Here is an 18,243-nt window from a genome sequence, read left to right as displayed (position 1 = left end):
CTCGTATATAACCAAGAGCCTCAAGGGGTCTTAATTAATTCAAAGTTCACCACTACCACGTGTCTTGTTATCATTTCTTGGTTTTGACGCGTAGGACCACAGAATTCTTTATTGATGCGAAAGCATCAAACGGCGCATTGAGCGAGAAAGCGAATGCGAACGCCTGCTGCCGCGATAGTACGCTACGTGTTGCGTGAGGGGAGGGGCCATCACCGCGACGCCACGTCACCAGCCCGCCTCCATGGAGCAGACACGGCCACGCAATGGCACTGGGCGAGGAGGCTTGTAGGAGGCGAGGCCGTCGCGTGGCGCGTGCGTGTGGGTGCCCCCTCCTCGCTCTTTTAAGCCAGTGCATGGTCTGCATCTCTCTCTCTTTCTCACTCACTCACACACTCCTCTCTCTCTCACTCACTCCTCTCTCTCTCTCTCACTCACTCCTCTCTCTCACTCACAAACTCACTCCCTCTCTATCTGTCTCACTCACTCACTCCTTTCTCTCTTTCTCCCTCTTTCTCTCTCTCTCTCTATCTCTCTCTCTCGCGCGCGCAGGATTAGCTCCTGCGCGCCTGCCGCCCGTGGTGGCTGCTACTGCAGATTCCTCGGTCACTCGTCCCGCAGGGGGTTGGTGGCATGCGGCGTCCTTGATTTCTCAGCAATATCGTTGAAATTACTCTGCTCTATAGCCAACATACTGACGTAAAAACTGTACGAAAGAAAAATAACCCGCACCAATTTAATCACAAATCCCGACCTCACGCTCAGCAGCAAAGCTCGAAAACATCACTACTGGTCGCGCAAAACTCAAGGGACCGCTCAGCGGTGCTCTATTTGAACTTAATGCTTTCGCATTCACCACTCACAGCAGCTGCGTAGGTGTCCTCGGATTTTTTTAGCGTATACTTGTCGGTAAACAAATGGTGTAGAGTACACATCAGGCCAAACCCCATAGCCGCCGACTTTGATCGCTTGGAGGCGCACCCTTGGGATGTGGAGACAGGTGGAGAAATCAGATGCTGGTTTTGAGCTCACCCTCTGCGACAGCTTTGTGCTAAGTAGACGGCCATAAGCAAAGTCAAGCAGGTGGACTATTATACGTACTCAGAGAGACACTGATAGAACAGATCATAGCGCCAAATAAAAGTCTAAATTTCATCATCAGCTCTACATTCCCGAGCTCCAAACTAGGTATGCAACATTTCTGGAATTTTGTGTCTGAGGGGAAAAATGGTTTTTGCTGTTTTTTTTTTCGAGCAATTGTAGAAAATGTGCGATCAACTAAAACTTCAGTAAAAGTAAAGATAGCCGCTATTTATTATTCCAGACGTAAATGAAATTCTTAACTACATGCCATAATTACGCAGAGAAAGTGAATACAATGGCATGCACACCTTGTTCTTTTAAATGAAAGACTTCTAATAGAATAATTCAGAAAAAGGTCACTCAGCGCCCTGGTCACTCTCGCTGGAGACACACGCATTAGATGGTGGGGGTGGTGGTGGTGGTGAATTGTAGCAACAGGCGGTTTTAACCTGGCGATCAAGGCCGGCAATTGCTCCGCCCGAGCGTCTCTTACAATACGGCTGAAGAGTTTCACCATATGTCCATCAAGCCAGTCTCTCCTAAGAATTCGATAAGGAGATGTGAAGTTTCTTTGCAGGCTATAACTAATCCCTCGGGAAATATAAGGTGGCGCAGGCATCCATGCGGAAGATCCATCTTTTTTTACAGATTCTTCAGGAGAGCGTCCCTTTCATCTTGGGATTTCTGGCAGGACCACAAAAAGTGCTCAATGTCTCCTGTTTCCTTGCATGGCATACAGTTCGGATAAATGATTCGCCCCGTCTTAAATAACCCGGCCGGTGTACCAGCAGACCCTGTCCTTATTCGATACAGAAGTGAGGCTTCCTCTCGGTGAAATCTTTTGGCTACGCAGGGCATATGCAGTGGAACCCAAAGCAACCCAAAGTGATTTGGTATGTCAGATTTTTTCACCTGATTACTCTTTGGAGACTTGACTTTGGGAGGATGATAGAGCGCTTAGTATGCAAGCGCATCAGCTTTTTCGCAGCCAGAAATACCAATGTGGAAGGAAACCCACTGAAATTACCGTAAAGCCTTTGTTCTTGATTTGTTTCATGATGGCTTGTGATTTGCGTGGGAACTTCAGGGATGGCAGAGCACGGCATAGTTGTTGTAAGGCGGCCTCTGAGTCCGTAAGGACAACCACATTCTGCGGAAGCAAAGTGCCCAGAGACAAGTGATGTGTAGATTGCTGAACCAGCTGGACAATCGTCTACTATCAGAACTGAAAGCTTTAGGTCAGTGCTCTGAAAGAACATCCGCGTTGAAGGCCTTACTCGCGTTATTAAGGTTCCGGTGGTCTACGGGGCTTAACGATAGACTTTGAGAACGCCGCCCCCTACCGCTCTATAGTGTACGCGCTTTGTTAGTGCTCGTCTCGTTTTCTCTTTACCTCCTCCTTCCACTCTCTCTTTTTATTCCCCTTAACCCTTCCCCCCGTACAGGGTAGCCAACTTGAACTACTTCTGGTTAACCTCCCTGCCTTTCTCTCTCTCTCTCTCGAAGGGCATAAATACTGTAATGCGATAGCTTTTGAGGAGCACGAAGCGTTCAGCATAAGGAGCACGGCTTGTAAAGCATTCACTTTGCTCCTTCGTGGCGCTAAGCATTCATGCAAAAACAGCGCCGCCATATATATTGACTCTACTGGCACGCTGAAACGATATAAAAGCTCTACTCACGTATACGCCACTCACACGGCTTACTACTGACGTATATATATTTTTAATTACAACCATGGAATCTGCTGCAACGATGAAATCCCATGCTGCCACTATCATGACATTAAACTTGAAAGACTATACTTAAATCTAAAGGAAACAGCATACGTGGCGTAGCATTATTTTTTGAGAATATGCCACTTCCCCACCCGTAGCATATAAGTATTTCCAAAGCCAGCAAACTCCTTTTCAACCACGCAGCTGCAAGCGCATGCGGAAAAAGAAATCACTTTTTAAACAAGCATTATAACATACATATATTCTCTGAATGGAAACAAGAAACAAAAAAAAAGTTCAAGTTTTTTTTTATATATAACAATGCAGTCACTGAACCTTGGTATTCGAGGCGTTATGCGACGCTGCCGTTTTTTCCCTGTCGCTGTAGTTCTTAAAGTAAAAGTTGAGAAACATGACGATAAAGAAGACTCCCTGGGGCAGGCCGATGTACACGTGCACCAGTGGATATCCGCACTCAAAGAACAGCGGCAACAACACGTGCGCCATGAGCACAAAGAACTGGAACATCTGCAGCTGGGTGAGGTACCTCTTCCACCAGAGGTGCTTGCGGAACGCGGGACCCAGCAAGGAGAGGAAGTAGTACGAGTACATCACCACGTGGATGAAGCTGTTGAAGATCAGGGCCAAGGCGATGTGCCCGTCGGCTCCGTACGCGAGCCCGTACCAGCCGTTGAAGACCACCAAGGCGTGGTGAACTACGTGCAGTACGGATATGTTGGACTCCTTCTTGAGCAGCACAAAGAACGCAGTGTCCAGAAAGTCCGCCACCCTCACCCACTCGTACCACCAGCAGTGCGCGAGGAAGCTCATGGTCATTTCGTCGCGCGCGTCGTAGTCGATGCCCTGGCACACGAAACTGTAGCCGCCGCCCAAATAGCTCCTCGTCAGGTAGGCCACCATGAAGTACCAGTTGAGCACCACCATGGCGGCGTTGTAGATCGCAATCGCCGGCTTGAGGTTATCGTACGGCTTACGGCCCTGCATGAAGCGGGGTCCGGCCACCTTGACGACATAGACGTAGGCACAGAGCAGCCCCACGATGAACTGCTTGTTGCCCACCAGGGCCCAGCCCTCCGTTCGGGGATCCCGCCGCAGGAACACTGTCACCGCCGTCGAATCCGAGGTGACGGCGACTGTGCCCGAATTTTCCATCGCGTCTTCGGCGTTCGTGAGGCCGTTCTGAAACCGAAATGAAGCCTCCGCCCCCCAGGAACACTGTGACCTTGATTCGCAAGGGAGCCCCAGTGCCCTTCCTCTCTCTGTCTTTCTCTCCCTCACACCCCTACCGGTTTTCTTTTTCGGCCGGGCCAAGGCGAGGCGCCCGTGCACATGCCGTGTGAGGGCGAGCTTGGCGGAAAAGGGCCTGAACGGGGCATTATCTCCCACCACGCGTGCCTTGGAAGCCCTCGTTCTTCCGGACAGCTCAGATTACGCCTTCTTATTTATACATGGGAGCTTCCTCCTCACTGCGCATAATACGCGCTGTTTTTCTCGCGCTGGTTTCCTATAGAGCCGGTGTGATGCAATAAGAGGAAGCTTTAGCTCTCTCACCCGGAATGCCGACAGCTCGTGGGCATTCCGGGTGAGATGACTGGCCGAGATAACGGCTCCCACGAAGCTTCGTTGGGTTTCCGTTCTTCGCTATTTTTTTTTTCTTATTATTTGTCAACCACCGCAGCCGACGGCTTCCGTACAGTCAAAGTTATGTTTCCTGGATTTCCTAGAGAACCAGTGTGATGCAAGAGGCAGCTTTTTGCTTGGGCCTGTCTGCGACGCCGGCTGCTCAAGTACATTTAAACGCATAAATGAGATATATGTCTGCAACACGGAACGCGTAAACCACTCCCTTTTCGCTACCCACACATCAACATTGAAATCACCGACACGGACAACAAAGGTAGTGCCATTGCAGCTAATTCACGCAAAGTGAGTATTTCACTCGCAACTAGAGTCACGTTCTTTGATAATGTCAAATCGGTGCACGTACGTCACTGGGTTGTCGGTTGGGCCTGATTGGTGTGGCATCAGAAGATATATGTCTGGGACACGGAACGCGTAAACAGCTCCCTTTTTGCCACCGACACATTCACATTCAGATCACCGACAACGACAACAGAGGTAGTGTCATCTCAGCTAATTCCCGCAGAGTGAGTAGCCATGAACCTTACAGGACTAGGTGTCACTGCATATTTTGCTTGCTTGCGGGGTTATGGGCCTTTGCTCACTGTGGTATGAGCCATTGATGATGAAATTTCTCGAAAAGCTATTCTGTATGTTATATGCGTGGTTAGAAACAATTTAAGCACTGTTCGCTTCACTTTGCTGTGTCCTTGTAACCTCTGCTTTATGGGGCTATGAGGCATTGCATTTGTTGCTTTCTTACGGTAAAATCGAAACAGTGCGTTGGGATTTGAGCGTTAGTTCTTTCTCAGAGAATGGGTGCGCGAAATATGGAGTTAGATTCACGACCCGATATTTTGGAATTGTCTTTGTTCTTAACTATCACTTTTACATGACAGTAAAGACATGCTACATTTTCACCGAGGGAATACAAGGAGAAAGTTGGTATACCTTTGCTCCGCTTGCGTTTACTCTGCTAACACAATATTTTATAAATCACAACTAAATTTTTCATCTAACAGATTGCAAAACTGAGGAGCATTGATATGTCTCAAGTGAAAAAAAGTGTTTATTGCTAATTATTCCGGTTTCACCGGACGGCAGAAAACGGCAATTTACCAAAAAATATCCTTTGTATATTTCGAAGTCTGCCCACTTCGAAACGATTCATTTGAGTTCCTGCTTTGCACGCTGATACCGACTAGAGGAAAAGTGAGGGAAAGATAAGCAAAACATAAGAATGGTGCAGGGATAGACCGAGTGGACAAACGCCAAAAGCAATGACCGCTAACAGTCGCACGTGTTCGTATATAGTCAGCAGTCGTTTTCCAGGAATTGGTCATTGTTTCCTTGAGCATCTATTTGTACTAAGGACAACTTCCCGAGACATTTTAATCCGAGAGCAGCCTGCCATCCAAGCGGCTAATACTGAGCTCCTGGAGCCGAGTGGGGAGCGTCAGGTGTGTGTGTCTAGCCTCCGTAGATCTAACGAGACGCGTCGGCCTAGAAACGACAGGGTGATTGCTAATACCTTTTGATGACTTGGATATGTTTATCAGGAGACCCAAGACGAGGCCCTGTCTTCTGACGTAGTATTATGCTGATGTTCCCGTAGAATAAACTCAGTTCTGAAGGGGCGCGCATCGTAACATGCGGTAGTGTGGCTTACGTTTAACATATGTAACGTATCTCTCCTACGTATGTAAGCCGAGATACGCTATTCCAAACTGCCTGTTTAGAATATCGTTTCTCTGTGCACATATTGTTAGTATTCCCACAATCACAAGAGTCAAAAGTGTGACCTGTTCTTTTAGTTGTCAGTTGTCTCGACAACGGAGTTGTAATTCACTGCGCCTGCCCCAAAGAAAAACGCAATAGAGTATGGCCGATGACGAAATAATTGCCAAGAACGGCAACGAGGAGGCGTTTATTACCATGAACTGCGGGCGCCTATACCGCTGCAAAGGACGTATGTTGGGTGGTGACTGCAATCCTTTGCTCGGAACATGACACATCTACACTGGAGTTCAACTGGTTTCACCAACGCGCTCTTGTGTTCTCTAGACCCTTAATTGGGACTTCGCCTGTCACCAGGACCCTTCTCTTTTTTATGCGGAGCATACTAGCCGCACAACCACGCTCTTCCTTGCTGCGCCGCGCGCGGCCGCGTAGCTACCACATGACGTCATAACAGCTGCAAAAGCGGAGGCTCAACTCGTGCGCTCGCTTGCGGCTACGTAGCTACATAGCCGGGTCTCAGCTCGTGCGCTCGCCTGCGGTCGCACAGATGGTACTGCGGCCTAACTCCCGCTCCTCCCGCTAGGGCACTGACGTCACGACAGCTGCAAGCCGGGCTCAACTCTTGCGCTCGCCTGCGGTCGCACAGCAGGTGCTGCGGCCTAACTCGAAGTATCTAGTAGCGATGGCCTAACTCCCGTTCCTCCCGCTAGGGCACTGGCGTCATAACAGCTGTATAAAAGAGCGGCGCGCTCTCGTCGAGGCCAGTTGTATAAGCGCGATGTCGGGAAAGGAAAGGGCCGCTCGTCAGACCGCAAAGCGCAAGTTACAAAGAACCACGGAAACGGCCGAAGAACGAGAAGTTCGGCTTGCCAAGCGACGTGCACTGTACGCGGCTAAACAGCAGCGTTCCTCCACAGAGTCCGAGGTAAAGGATGAAGTTGCGAGTGTATCTGGGAGTACTTCTACTCGCTCGGAGCGGCGAAATGCAACCAAGCGGAGAATACGTGCCGGAGAAACTCCGGAACAGAGGCAACAGCGTCTCGGAAAGGAACGTATGCTTCGCATCCTGGGCTTAACCTTAGCTAAGCCACAGCCATTTTTTCTCGATGTCACTCGCCCCTTTCGCAACGTGCTAACGCTTGCTGCTCCCTGTACTCGGAACGACATTTTCTTTACTATTCATAAATAAATAATTAGTTATACATTACTAATTCATAAATAAATAATAAATAATTGATGTAGAAAATAGCACCTCTTCCTCTCCGTAATCACCGTGTCTCTCACGTGGACTATGTATATTTGTGGCAATGCTGCGGGAAACCTAGGCGTTAGTTTTGCGCAGAGAAATCGGAAATTATGATCTTTAATGAAAATACGAATAAGTATATGATGTCATTTCAACAGCAAGTCATACCCATATTCAAACAATGTAAATACCTATGCGTGTATACAGGGTGTCCCACGTAACTTGAGCCAATCATTAAAAATATGTAAATGCAACGTAGCTGGACAGAACCAAGGTAGTGTTGTTTGTCGTCGCTTGGAGATACTCAGACATTTTTTCCACCTATTACATAGTTAGTCCTTAATTATTCAACTTCTCAAATATTATAATTATATGGAAAGAGTCAATGAGGAAATCGTAGAGCAAAATGGAAAACTCTCGATACACCTTTCTGTTGCTGTCTGTCTGTCTGTCTCGCACGCACGCACGCACGCGCACGCACACGCACACGCACACGCACACACACACACACACACGCACACACACGCTCAAATTCGAACTTTTTTTGCTCCGCTAGGCCCGAGTGAGAGAGATAAAAGCGCATATTTCAACTGGGCGAGATGCAAAAACGCCCGGATGCCGTGCATTGGGGGCGCGTTAACGAAACACGTGGGGTCAAAATTATAGCGGAATTTCCAACTACAGCGAGCTGCACAGTTATATCATAGTTTCGCTACGCAATACCTAAGCATTTAGTTTTTAATTTTTAACCTTCACGAGTAGAGGGACATGATGCAAGAATTGCAACGTTCATCCCAGTTGACTGCGTGGTTGAGGCGTCTGCGTCACTGTCGCAGCTTTGGTTTCATAGCGCACGGCAGGGTAGAGGGCAATAACAGCATGAGCACGATGATGCTGTCGCCTAGACTGTAATTTTACGTATTGAACACTAATTTTATGTTTTCAAGGAAGAAGAATGATGGAATTAGTATTAGTAAAGTTCAGTGCCTGTGTATTTTGATCTGTGGCGTTATTAGTAAGAAAATTTCAGCCAGTAGCAACCGACGCGACAATAATCGCTGAGCAACCGTCGATTATTCATAGAGAATATGGAGAGCCGTGCAGCTGCGCAGAAGTATTGGATCACCGTGAAAAAAAAAATTGGTTGAGTTCTTAGCCATTTGGGTCGCATCCGAGAAGCGTGGAACAACCAGAGGAGGAAGAGAAATAAACTTTTATTTTTGAAACAGTATTCCGGGGTAAGCCCCGGTTCTACTCTCGGTGGGAGGTCTCCTCATTCCAGGAACCCTCTGGCCTTCGCTGCCTCCTTGGCCCTGGCGACGAGGCGTCGTTGTTGTTCTAGTTCCTCGGAGACGAGCTTGGCCTCCCACGTTTCTATGAGGTCTTCGCTTTGTCTGGCGTTGCAACAGTCTCTCGGTGAAGGCAATGCGTCTTTGTCTAGATGCCATGGAGAGTCGATGATCAGGTGCGTTAAGGTGTCCGGTGCGCCGCACATAGGGCAGTGGTAGCCTTGTAGCGTTGGGTACAGTCTATGCATGATGATTCCGTGGATGTATTACTTTGCAGTGTTCTGAGTGTAGTGCGTTCTTCTTTGTTGAGCTTTGGGTGAGGTGGTGGGTACACCCTGCATTCCAGCCTGTGATGTTGAAGGATCGCTGAGTACGTGATGGGTACGGTGTCTGCCTCCGCTGACGCAGACCGGGCATCTCGAGAGTAGGAAGGGTTGGTACGGCAGGTGTGCCCTAGAGTTTACTTTTTTCTGTTTTTCCACCTACCGTGTTCTATGCCGTACATGCCATTGCCTCTCTTTATTTAGGCAAATGTATCTTCACGTACTTCCTAAAAGGTCGTCATAAGCTTATTTTCTTTAGCCTCTGGTTTTGATCATTGTTCAGCCTAAATACACAGCCTTCATCGTGTGATTTCCTGCGCACAGAGACTTTCTTTTTTAGCTCCCACAATACGGATTTCTTTCTTTATTCTGCGTTCAAGCATAAACTGGCTGATAAAGCTTTAACACGGCACCATTTAGTTTTGCGTTACGAGATTTTTAACTATCACGTGAAGTTATTATACTTTGAGTTTATTCCGAGTCCGCCTTTAGCCCTTCGCTATCGCTGATAAACGTTTGGGCCGCGTGAATTTTGCCTATCTGTCAAACGGTGACAGGGAAATTGTGAGCGGCCCGAAACATTTCGGCCAATCATGGATGGCTAATGCGGATTTGGAATAAACTCTCAGTGGAACAAGTTTACGTTTTCACCACTGGGGCACCAAGACACGCCGTCATGGGCGACCCTGAAACTATTTAGACCCCTCTAGTTCTTTGCTGTCCTCATAAATCTAGCTTTAACAAAATAGGTTATTCATTCCATCCCATCTGAAACGTGGATACTGCGCTCAGGAATCTAACCCGAGACATCGATCGCGCAAAGCAACATAACTTCCATCATAGTCAGAGTCAGGAGGCACCAGGCTGGAAAAAAAACGCGTTGTGGTAAAAAAGGTTTAATGTAGTCGAAATTTTGAAGCAAATCTTGTTTCATCACTTTTCCTATATAGTCGTGCACGAACATGAGTTGAACACTTCGCACTGTATTTGAATCCTGATGCGTAAAGGATAACCTTGAAACAATTTCACCCCGGCGGCCATCCTTAGGACGCAATCTATTTCATCTCTTGGTAGCGTTCGAAGCTTTGCACTTGCACGAGCCACTTCCTTATGCGCGACTCATGCTAGCACGTACCAGTCCGGCCGGTTCTCTTTGCATACGCATTCGTTACGAAGACGTGGAGGCACGAAAAATGCAGATGCACCCACAACGAGGACGTCAGTAAAAATTAAGGAACATATGTGTTAACACGGTACCCCACCTAATTGTGTCGATGGCCGACGCTTAAATCACGCTTAGACAAAACCCAAATGCCGCAAGATCGCACCATCGATAGATTATCTTGGTTAGAACAGGTGGGCGTTAAAATTTTGTCTGCAGGTATGTGGTTGTCCAACACCTTTTTTGTTTTTTAGTTAGTGATCAGCGTTGACGTCACAGAGCACTTCGCAGACTCCTTGAAACAGTTTTCTGCATTGCAGCACGAAGCGATTAGAAGGATACATTATGAAAAGCAAATGGTGAAAGCCTCCTCGAACTTTAGAATCCAAAGGCGCGCGTACCATGTTGGAACCGAAGGGGGAAAGAAAAGAAACACTATTTTTCTATGAAAGGAAAACACAGATCTCATGGCCTGTGCTAACCAGCTTGCCTGGCGCACCACGTGCCGTGAGGACGCATCGAGAAGCGGGATGTTCAGTTGGAAAATACGCACAAAACAAAAAGACGATGCAAACGTTTGTAAATGTGAAAGAAGTATATCTACTTGTGGAACTCCTCGACTGGGGATAGTTTGTTGCGTCACATTTTCTACTTCTGCTGCGACGTTTAAAGCAGAAAAATAACCAGTTATGATGGGAATCCAGTGCCAGGGTCGATCGCCTGCAAAGTACAGACATTCGTGACGTGAACACAACCTACCCTGCGTTTCCCACCCGCTGAGAAGCAGAGAGACGGTGCCAAAAAATAATGTAGATTTGTTGGTAAGGTTGCATTCTTGGTTCAGCGAACTCGTCGGTAAACAAGGGGCATCAGTGGAGTAGTGTTACATGCTTTGAGAAACTCGAACAGTTCTGCATCAGGATCGCGGCTTGTAAAGCAGTGACCTTGCAACTTCGAGGTGCTTATAGCATTCGCGCACCATCGGCGCCGGCATATGCAGGGTGTCCCACGTGACCTTAGCCAAAATTTTTTAAAAAAGTGCAAATGTACGTAGCATGGCAGAACCAATTTATTTAATGTTGCTTCACGTAGCTTGCAGATACTCACATCATCTTTTATTGCATTCCGCCTAATTACATATTTAGTCTTAATATTACCAACTTCTCAAATATTATAGTTAGACGAAAATTCTCAATGAGAATATTCTGCAGCAACATGAAAACCTCCAGGTACATGTTTATGTTGCTCGATACGTGCTACGTAAAAGTGTTTTTTTTTTTCGGAGCGCGAAAGAAGGCCGCGAAAAGACGGACTTCGCGGACTTATTTCACGCTGGGAAAAACACTTTTATGCACAAGAACGGAGCAGATTAAACGAAAAAAGAAAGTAATCATTTTTTTCCCCTCTGTTCGACACCATGCTTCCCCCATTATTTCGCCGCGACTGTTTGATTATTAAAATGTAAATGCGCAATCGGGCCACGACGCCAGAATGACATAACACAGACATAAGCACTTTAGTTTTGTTCATACGCTGAACCAATTCGGTCTTATAGTTATACTGACGGTCATTCTACATGAATAGTAAGCTTTAGTGTCAGGATATAAATAAACATGTTAATCAGTTACATCGATCAGTCAACAGGGAACTGACAGTAAGGGTAACTGCACGCTTCCCACAGCTTCGTTAGCAGTGAATTAGCTCATCTTAGGGCAATCTTGTGTGTGCCTCGGGAAATGGTGCGACATTAGATTACTTAGGCAGCCGTGATACCTACCTACAGCCGTGATACATTTACAGTTCCTGTTAAGCGCAAGCATGGAATCTTAAGCGTGTAAACTAGCTGGTGGGAAACACGTGTTTCCCACCAGCTGAGAAGGAGCGAGATGGTGCAGCGGAAAACATAGATTCTTCAGCAAGACTGCGTCCCCCGTTCAGCAAGCTCGGCGGTAAAGAGGCACAGGAAGCTTGAGAGACATCAATAGCGTAGTGCGTGCGACAGCTTTTTAGGAGCACGAAGCGTTCAGCATCAGGAGCACGGCTTCCTGTGCCTACAACGAATCGCCTACAACGGTGAAATCCCACGCTGTCACTATCATGAAATTAAATATGAAAGATTGTACTGAAATCTAAAGGAATCCACATATGTGGCGTAGTATTATTTTTCGGGAATATGCCACTTCCACACCCGTAGCATATAGGTATCTGCCCCCCCTCCCCGAGCCAGAAAACTATTTTGCAACCACGCAGTTGCAACCGCGAGCGCAAAAAGAAATCACTTTTTTCAACAAGCATTGTAACATACATATATTCTCTGAGAGGAAACAAGAAACAAAAAAAGTTCGTTTTTTAGGACCAAGCTATCGGCTCAGGCCCACGGCACCCTGGACTAGGGACGCCGCCTACCTCGAACGATTTTACCGTCGGCTCATTTCTACTAATAACGTTTATTCCTCCCCCTGCCATTTCCCCACCCGCTGCATATAGGTATTCCCAAAGCCAGTAAACTCTTTTTCAACCACGCCGCTGCAAGCGCGAGCGGAAAAAGAAATCACTTTTTAAACAAGCATTGTAACCTGCATATATTCTCTGAGAGGAAGCAAAAAACAAAAAAGGTCAAGTTTTTTTTTTCCCTAAGAGTGGAGTCACTGAACCTTGGTCTTCGAGGCGTTATACGACGCTGCCATTTTTTTCCTGTCGTTGTAGTTCTTCAAGTAAAAGTTGAGAAACATGACCAGAAAGAAGAGTATCTGGGGCAGGACGATGTATACGTGCGCCAGTGGGTATCCGCACTTAAAGATCAGCGGCAACAACTGGTGCGCGATGAGCACAACGAACTGGAACATCTGCAGCTGGGTGAGGTACCTCTTCCACCAGAGGTGCTTGAGGACGGCGGGACCCAGCAAGGAGAGGAAGTAGTACGAGTACATCACCCCGTGCACGAAGCTGTTGAAGATCAGGGTCAAGGCGATGTGCCCGTCGGCTCCGTACGCGAGCCCGTACCAGCCGTTGAAGACCACCAAGGCGTGGTGGACTACGTGCAGTACGGATATGTTGGACTCCTTCTTGAGCAGCACGAAGAACGCAGTGTCCAGAAAGTCCGCCACCCTCACCCACTCGTACCACCAGCAGTGCGCGAGGAAGCTCATGGTCATTTCGTCGCGCGCGTTGTAGTCGATGCCCTGGCACACGAAGCTGTAGCCGCCGCCCAAGTAGCTCCTCTTCAGGTAAGCCACCATGAAGTACCAGTTGAGCACCACCATGGCGGCGTTGAAGATCACAATCGCCGGCTTGAGGTTATCGTACGGCTTGCGGCCCTGCATGAAGCGGGGCCCGGCCACTTTGACGACATAGACGTAGGCGCAGAGCAGCCCCACGATGAACGGCTTGTTGCCCACCAGGGCCCAGCCCTCCGTTCGGGGGTCCCGCCGCAGGAACACTGTCGCCGCCGTCGAATTCAAGGCGACGGCCGCCATGCCCGAGTTCTCCATCGCGTCTTCGGCGTTCCCGATCTCGTTGTGCAACCGAAATGAACCATCCGCTGCCCAGATACACTGTGACCTTGATTAGCAAGGGAGCCCCGGTGCCCTTCCTCTATCTGTCCGTATCTCCCTCACACCCCTACCTGTTTTCTTTTCAGCCGGGCCAAGGCGAGGCGCGCATGCAGATGCTGAGTGAGGGTGAGCTTGGCTGGAAAAGGCCGGAACGGGGTATTATCTGCCACCACGCGTGCCTTGGGCAATAATAATGCAAAGGACGGATGTTGGGTGGTGACTGCAATCCTTAGCTCGCCACATGATACATCTACGCTGGAGTTCGCCGGCCACCAGGACTCTTCTCTTTTTTTCTCTTCGTGTCACTGGCCCCTTTCGCAACGTGCTAATACTTGCTTCTCCCGGTACTCGGTACGACATTTGCTTTATTATTTATAAATAAATCATTAATTAGTAATGACTAATTCATAAATAAATAAAAAATAATTTGTGTAGAATTCCAGCGCCTGTTCATCTCCATAATCACCGTGTCTCTCACGTGGACTCTATGTATATTGGGGAAACGCTACGGCAAACCTAGGCCTTATTTTTGCAGAGAGAAATTGTCAATTATGAATAAGTATATGGTATCATTTCAACAGCAAGTCATATTCATAGTCAAGCAATGTAAATACCTATGCTTATATACTGGGTGTCTCACGTAACTTCGTAATCCGTCGTATGCACGCGCGCGCGGATACACACACACCACACACACACACACACACACACACACACACACACACACACACACACACACACACACACACACACACACACACACACACACACACACACACACACACACAAACACAAACACACACACACACACACATACACACACACACACACACCCACACACACACGCACACATAATGAGCATGCACAGACATCCATGCGCACAAAACACGAACACATTTGTTCGTACTCGTGCATGCTGAAACTCTAAAACGCACGTTTGCACGCGTACACATTCACACGTGCCCACACATGACTGTAATCGCGCGCACACGCGTACGCACGCGCAGGCATGCACACACGCCGCGAACGCTCACACACGCATACAGGCACTCACGTGGAAGCAAATGCAAATATGGAGGAACAACGCGCGCACAGATACGCAGAACGCACACGGGCATACAACCACGCCCAGGCACACTCAAGAAATGCACGCGGATAACCACTTTATACGATCTCGGCTGCCTCTCAAAATTCTTCGCTTGCTAACAGACTTCATAACACTCCCTCTACCATTACCGCCTGAATCGACTTCATAATAGATGGGCGCACAGGTGCTGGTAAACTGGAAAGCAAAAAGAAAAAAACAAGCAAAATAAAGAACCTCTCCTAAAGCAGAACAAACCACTCAAGTAAAAGAATTAGGCCACAGGAAGAAAAAGCAGGTCACGTTGAAGAAACATTGAGATCAGCAAACTCTTTCTACAACAACAACTATCGTAGCCTTAGGATGACGCCTTATCTTTGAGAGTGGTCACTGTTCCAACCAAGTGAATGAAAGTTCTATTTCGCGATTCTCAAGTGGAACAACTCGAAAGACAAGCGTTGTCGGCTTGGCTTCTTATTGAGGCAGAAGCTTAAAATAAAGAGTAGCTCCCCTCCCCCATTCCACATCACAGACAAAAATAAGATTTTAAACCGCGGCGCTGCACTAAAACTTTATGCCCCCCCCCCCCCCCGTTTTGGCTTTGTACAATATACAATCCAGAGAAGTTCTGTCCTTGGTGCTCAGAAGAGCAGTATTACTACTGCTGCCTTCGACAACCTCGCAACTTTTATCGCCATGCCATAAAACTAAGAAGAAGTAATCTTTGCACAAGGCTATTAAGCGCTGGACGTAAGGAAGGGCTTCGGTGGGGCTGGCTTCAAGGATTTCTGACTCAGTCCCGCGTAGAGCTGCGAAAATGATGGTGAGTTTCGGCGCGCGATATGTATGGTATCAAAGATCATACCAAAATGAAAAAGATCGCTCGAAATAAAACAAGACAGCACGACGCAACATCGAGATCTACACAGAGTTATTTAAGAGTCGTCTATATGTTATGTGCTCGTGGGATATGCAAATGAGGCAAAAATATTTAAAAATCTTCACTTCAACTGGTGTAAGACATCGAGGGATCGATACTGCCACGAAAGAGAAAGCTTATTTTCCTCCATCGCAGCGCACATGGGATTGCCTCGAAAATTTGAGAAAATCGTCGACATTTTACACGCTAAGTTTGTGTTTCACTCGATTGAGGTATACGTATAACGTGTCATGGCAGAATGCACTTGGAAACAGATTTTCTTTGCTCCTATTTTTATTTTATGACGGAGCTGCTTTTTCACGTTTAATCACAAGTCACACCTTGTGTCCTATAGAGTCAGGCATACTGAGTCTCGGTGACCCAGCCTTAAGATTTACGTTAAAGTTTCGCCACAGAAGTCTCTGGAACACATGTAAAAGGGGGAAAATGCTTCAGTGGTGAAGAAATTCTTCCATCTTGTAAGCATAATACATCCCACCAAAAGTAATATTGAGAAACATAACACGAGAAGAGCAGATGTCGGATAGGACAGTAACTTTCAAAGAACGCATTGATTTCAGAAACTACCCTTGATAAGTATACGGGAAGTCACAGCGGATGATAACATCTACAACGGAAAGACTTCCAATTCTTTGCTGCAGATAATGGCAAGGTTCGTACTTTCTGTCAACGAATTTCTGAGATATTTCTTGAAAGTGAGTACATATACCACTGCAATAAATTAGGTACTTCTGTAACCAGCTAATGGCGATGAGCGCAGAAGAAATAAATCAACGAAACGAGGTGTAACCAAATATACGAAACATATGAAATCATTGAGAGGTTAATGTAGTCCCTTCGAGAAGAGCTACATGCCGTATTTGAAATATTAATTGCCATGTCATGACACAATAAATAAAAAAAATGCACGTTGAATCATTATTTCAGTTGCAGGAAGGTAAGCCTGCTATACCGTGCAAACGCTTGCATGGGAACGAACGGCATAGAACGACGCGTATATTTTACAGTTCCATGCAGTTTTTTTTTTGTGACAGCGGAGAAGGTGTTTTGACAGGCGGTATTATATAAATGTAAAAATACAACATTCTTCGTGTCTCTCCTGAAGGGAGAGTGGCCTCCCCACTGGAGACGACGATAAACTGGCCCTCTTGCTCGACCTGTCAGCTACATTGGTCTGTGCTGCAGTTGCCCTTGACTTTGTAAATAGTCTTCCGTATAATTACTGCTTCATTCGCGTAATATTCGGTGAAGGCGCGGGATATCGGTTATGGTGCTTCGCGCTACTGCTGCTACTTGTTGCGAAGTCCTATGGATCACCATAGCAAACAAGGGACGGAGACGGAGCCGAGTGCCCAAACATTGCGACGTCCTAGTTCCCACGCGACCACTTGCTGCACTGCGACACAACGGCGCAGAGATTTTAAAAGCAAAACCCAAACTGACTTTAGAAAGGCTATCAAATTGAATTATTTGGAGTATTTTGAGGCTTGCCATTATGTTTTAGGGGTTTTGAGCTACCAGATATTCTCTTACCACACACACACACACGCACACAAGCACACACGCACACACGCACACACACACACACGCACACGCACACGCACACGCACACGCACACACACACACACACACACACACACACACACACACACACACACACACACACACACACACAAATGAAGAAGAAGAGTCGGAAAATAGAATGCACTCCTTTAAACATCCGTTCGGCTGTTTGGTCGGTGTGTGTGTCTGTGTCTAAAGCGCCACATTTTTGTTTTTATTTCATTTGATCTTGTGTTTTAAACTTCCCTGCGTATGCTTTGCCTTATATCTCTGCTAAACAGTGCCTTCCCAGCCCTTTCTTTTATATCTTGATAGCGGAAGATATAAATCGCATATTAGATTCCCCTATGACCCGATACATTCCATGTTTTGCTGTAGTTTACTCTCGTTTTTCTTTTTTTCCTTTTCCATTGTTGAGCCGGTGCCGGAAACAGGCGGGAACTTACAATCGACTGAGAAGTCATAGTCTAAACAGTCTTCAATGAGTTACTTTAGTCATCTTATTATGCATTTTATTGTAGCACCTGAGTTAGAAATACCATGCAGACAAAGAGACCATTGCACTGTCAGCAATCTACTTCGACACTCTACGTGGCAAACTTTCAAATCGCTGTCTTTCTTCGCAACTTCAATCTTACAGCAACAAAATGCAATTCACCCTAAACATGCTCTCGAGAGGGTCAAGACTGGCAAGTTATTTGGTTCGAAGTGCGCGCGATGTGGTTACCAAACTTGCTGAGCAGGTTCAAAAGCACTCCAGACTACGCAGTCAGTTGAGCTTTTTGATTCACGAAAGAATAAGAAATGGAGATAAGTATTGCAGTTCGGCGGATGTTTCAATAATAAAATTATGGAGCTGCATTCGTAATCATCATTCATGATACAAAACTTTCCCCAAACTAG

At 47.0% G+C, this 18,243-nt stretch overlaps 3 protein-coding genes across 3 annotated transcripts in view; all 3 read right to left on the bottom strand.

The window, feature by feature from the left end:
* The window catches only part of LOC135915669 (uncharacterized), a 226,883-nt gene that overhangs the window by 128,431 nt on the left and 80,209 nt on the right, over positions 1-18,243 (bottom strand). The gene's annotated exons all lie outside the window — the stretch shown is intronic.
* LOC135915684 (very long chain fatty acid elongase AAEL008004-like) lies at positions 3,126-3,986 on the bottom strand. Its single transcript, XM_065448818.1, has one exon. The coding sequence runs from the start codon at positions 3,969-3,971 to the stop codon at positions 3,126-3,128; it is 846 nt and encodes a 281-aa protein (XP_065304890.1). The 5' UTR covers positions 3,972-3,986.
* LOC135915683 (very long chain fatty acid elongase AAEL008004-like) lies at positions 12,613-14,008 on the bottom strand. The gene has a single exon (XM_065448817.2). The coding sequence runs from the start codon at positions 13,688-13,690 to the stop codon at positions 12,845-12,847; it is 846 nt and encodes a 281-aa protein (XP_065304889.1). The 5' UTR covers positions 13,691-14,008; the 3' UTR covers positions 12,613-12,844.

The sequence above is a fragment of the Dermacentor albipictus genome, chromosome 7, assembly GCF_038994185.2.
Source record: "Dermacentor albipictus isolate Rhodes 1998 colony chromosome 7, USDA_Dalb.pri_finalv2, whole genome shotgun sequence".
NCBI lineage: Eukaryota > Metazoa > Arthropoda > Arachnida > Ixodida > Ixodidae > Dermacentor > Dermacentor albipictus.
The sequence above is the reverse complement of the archived record's forward strand: the minus strand, read 5'-3'. Positions and strand labels throughout refer to the sequence as shown.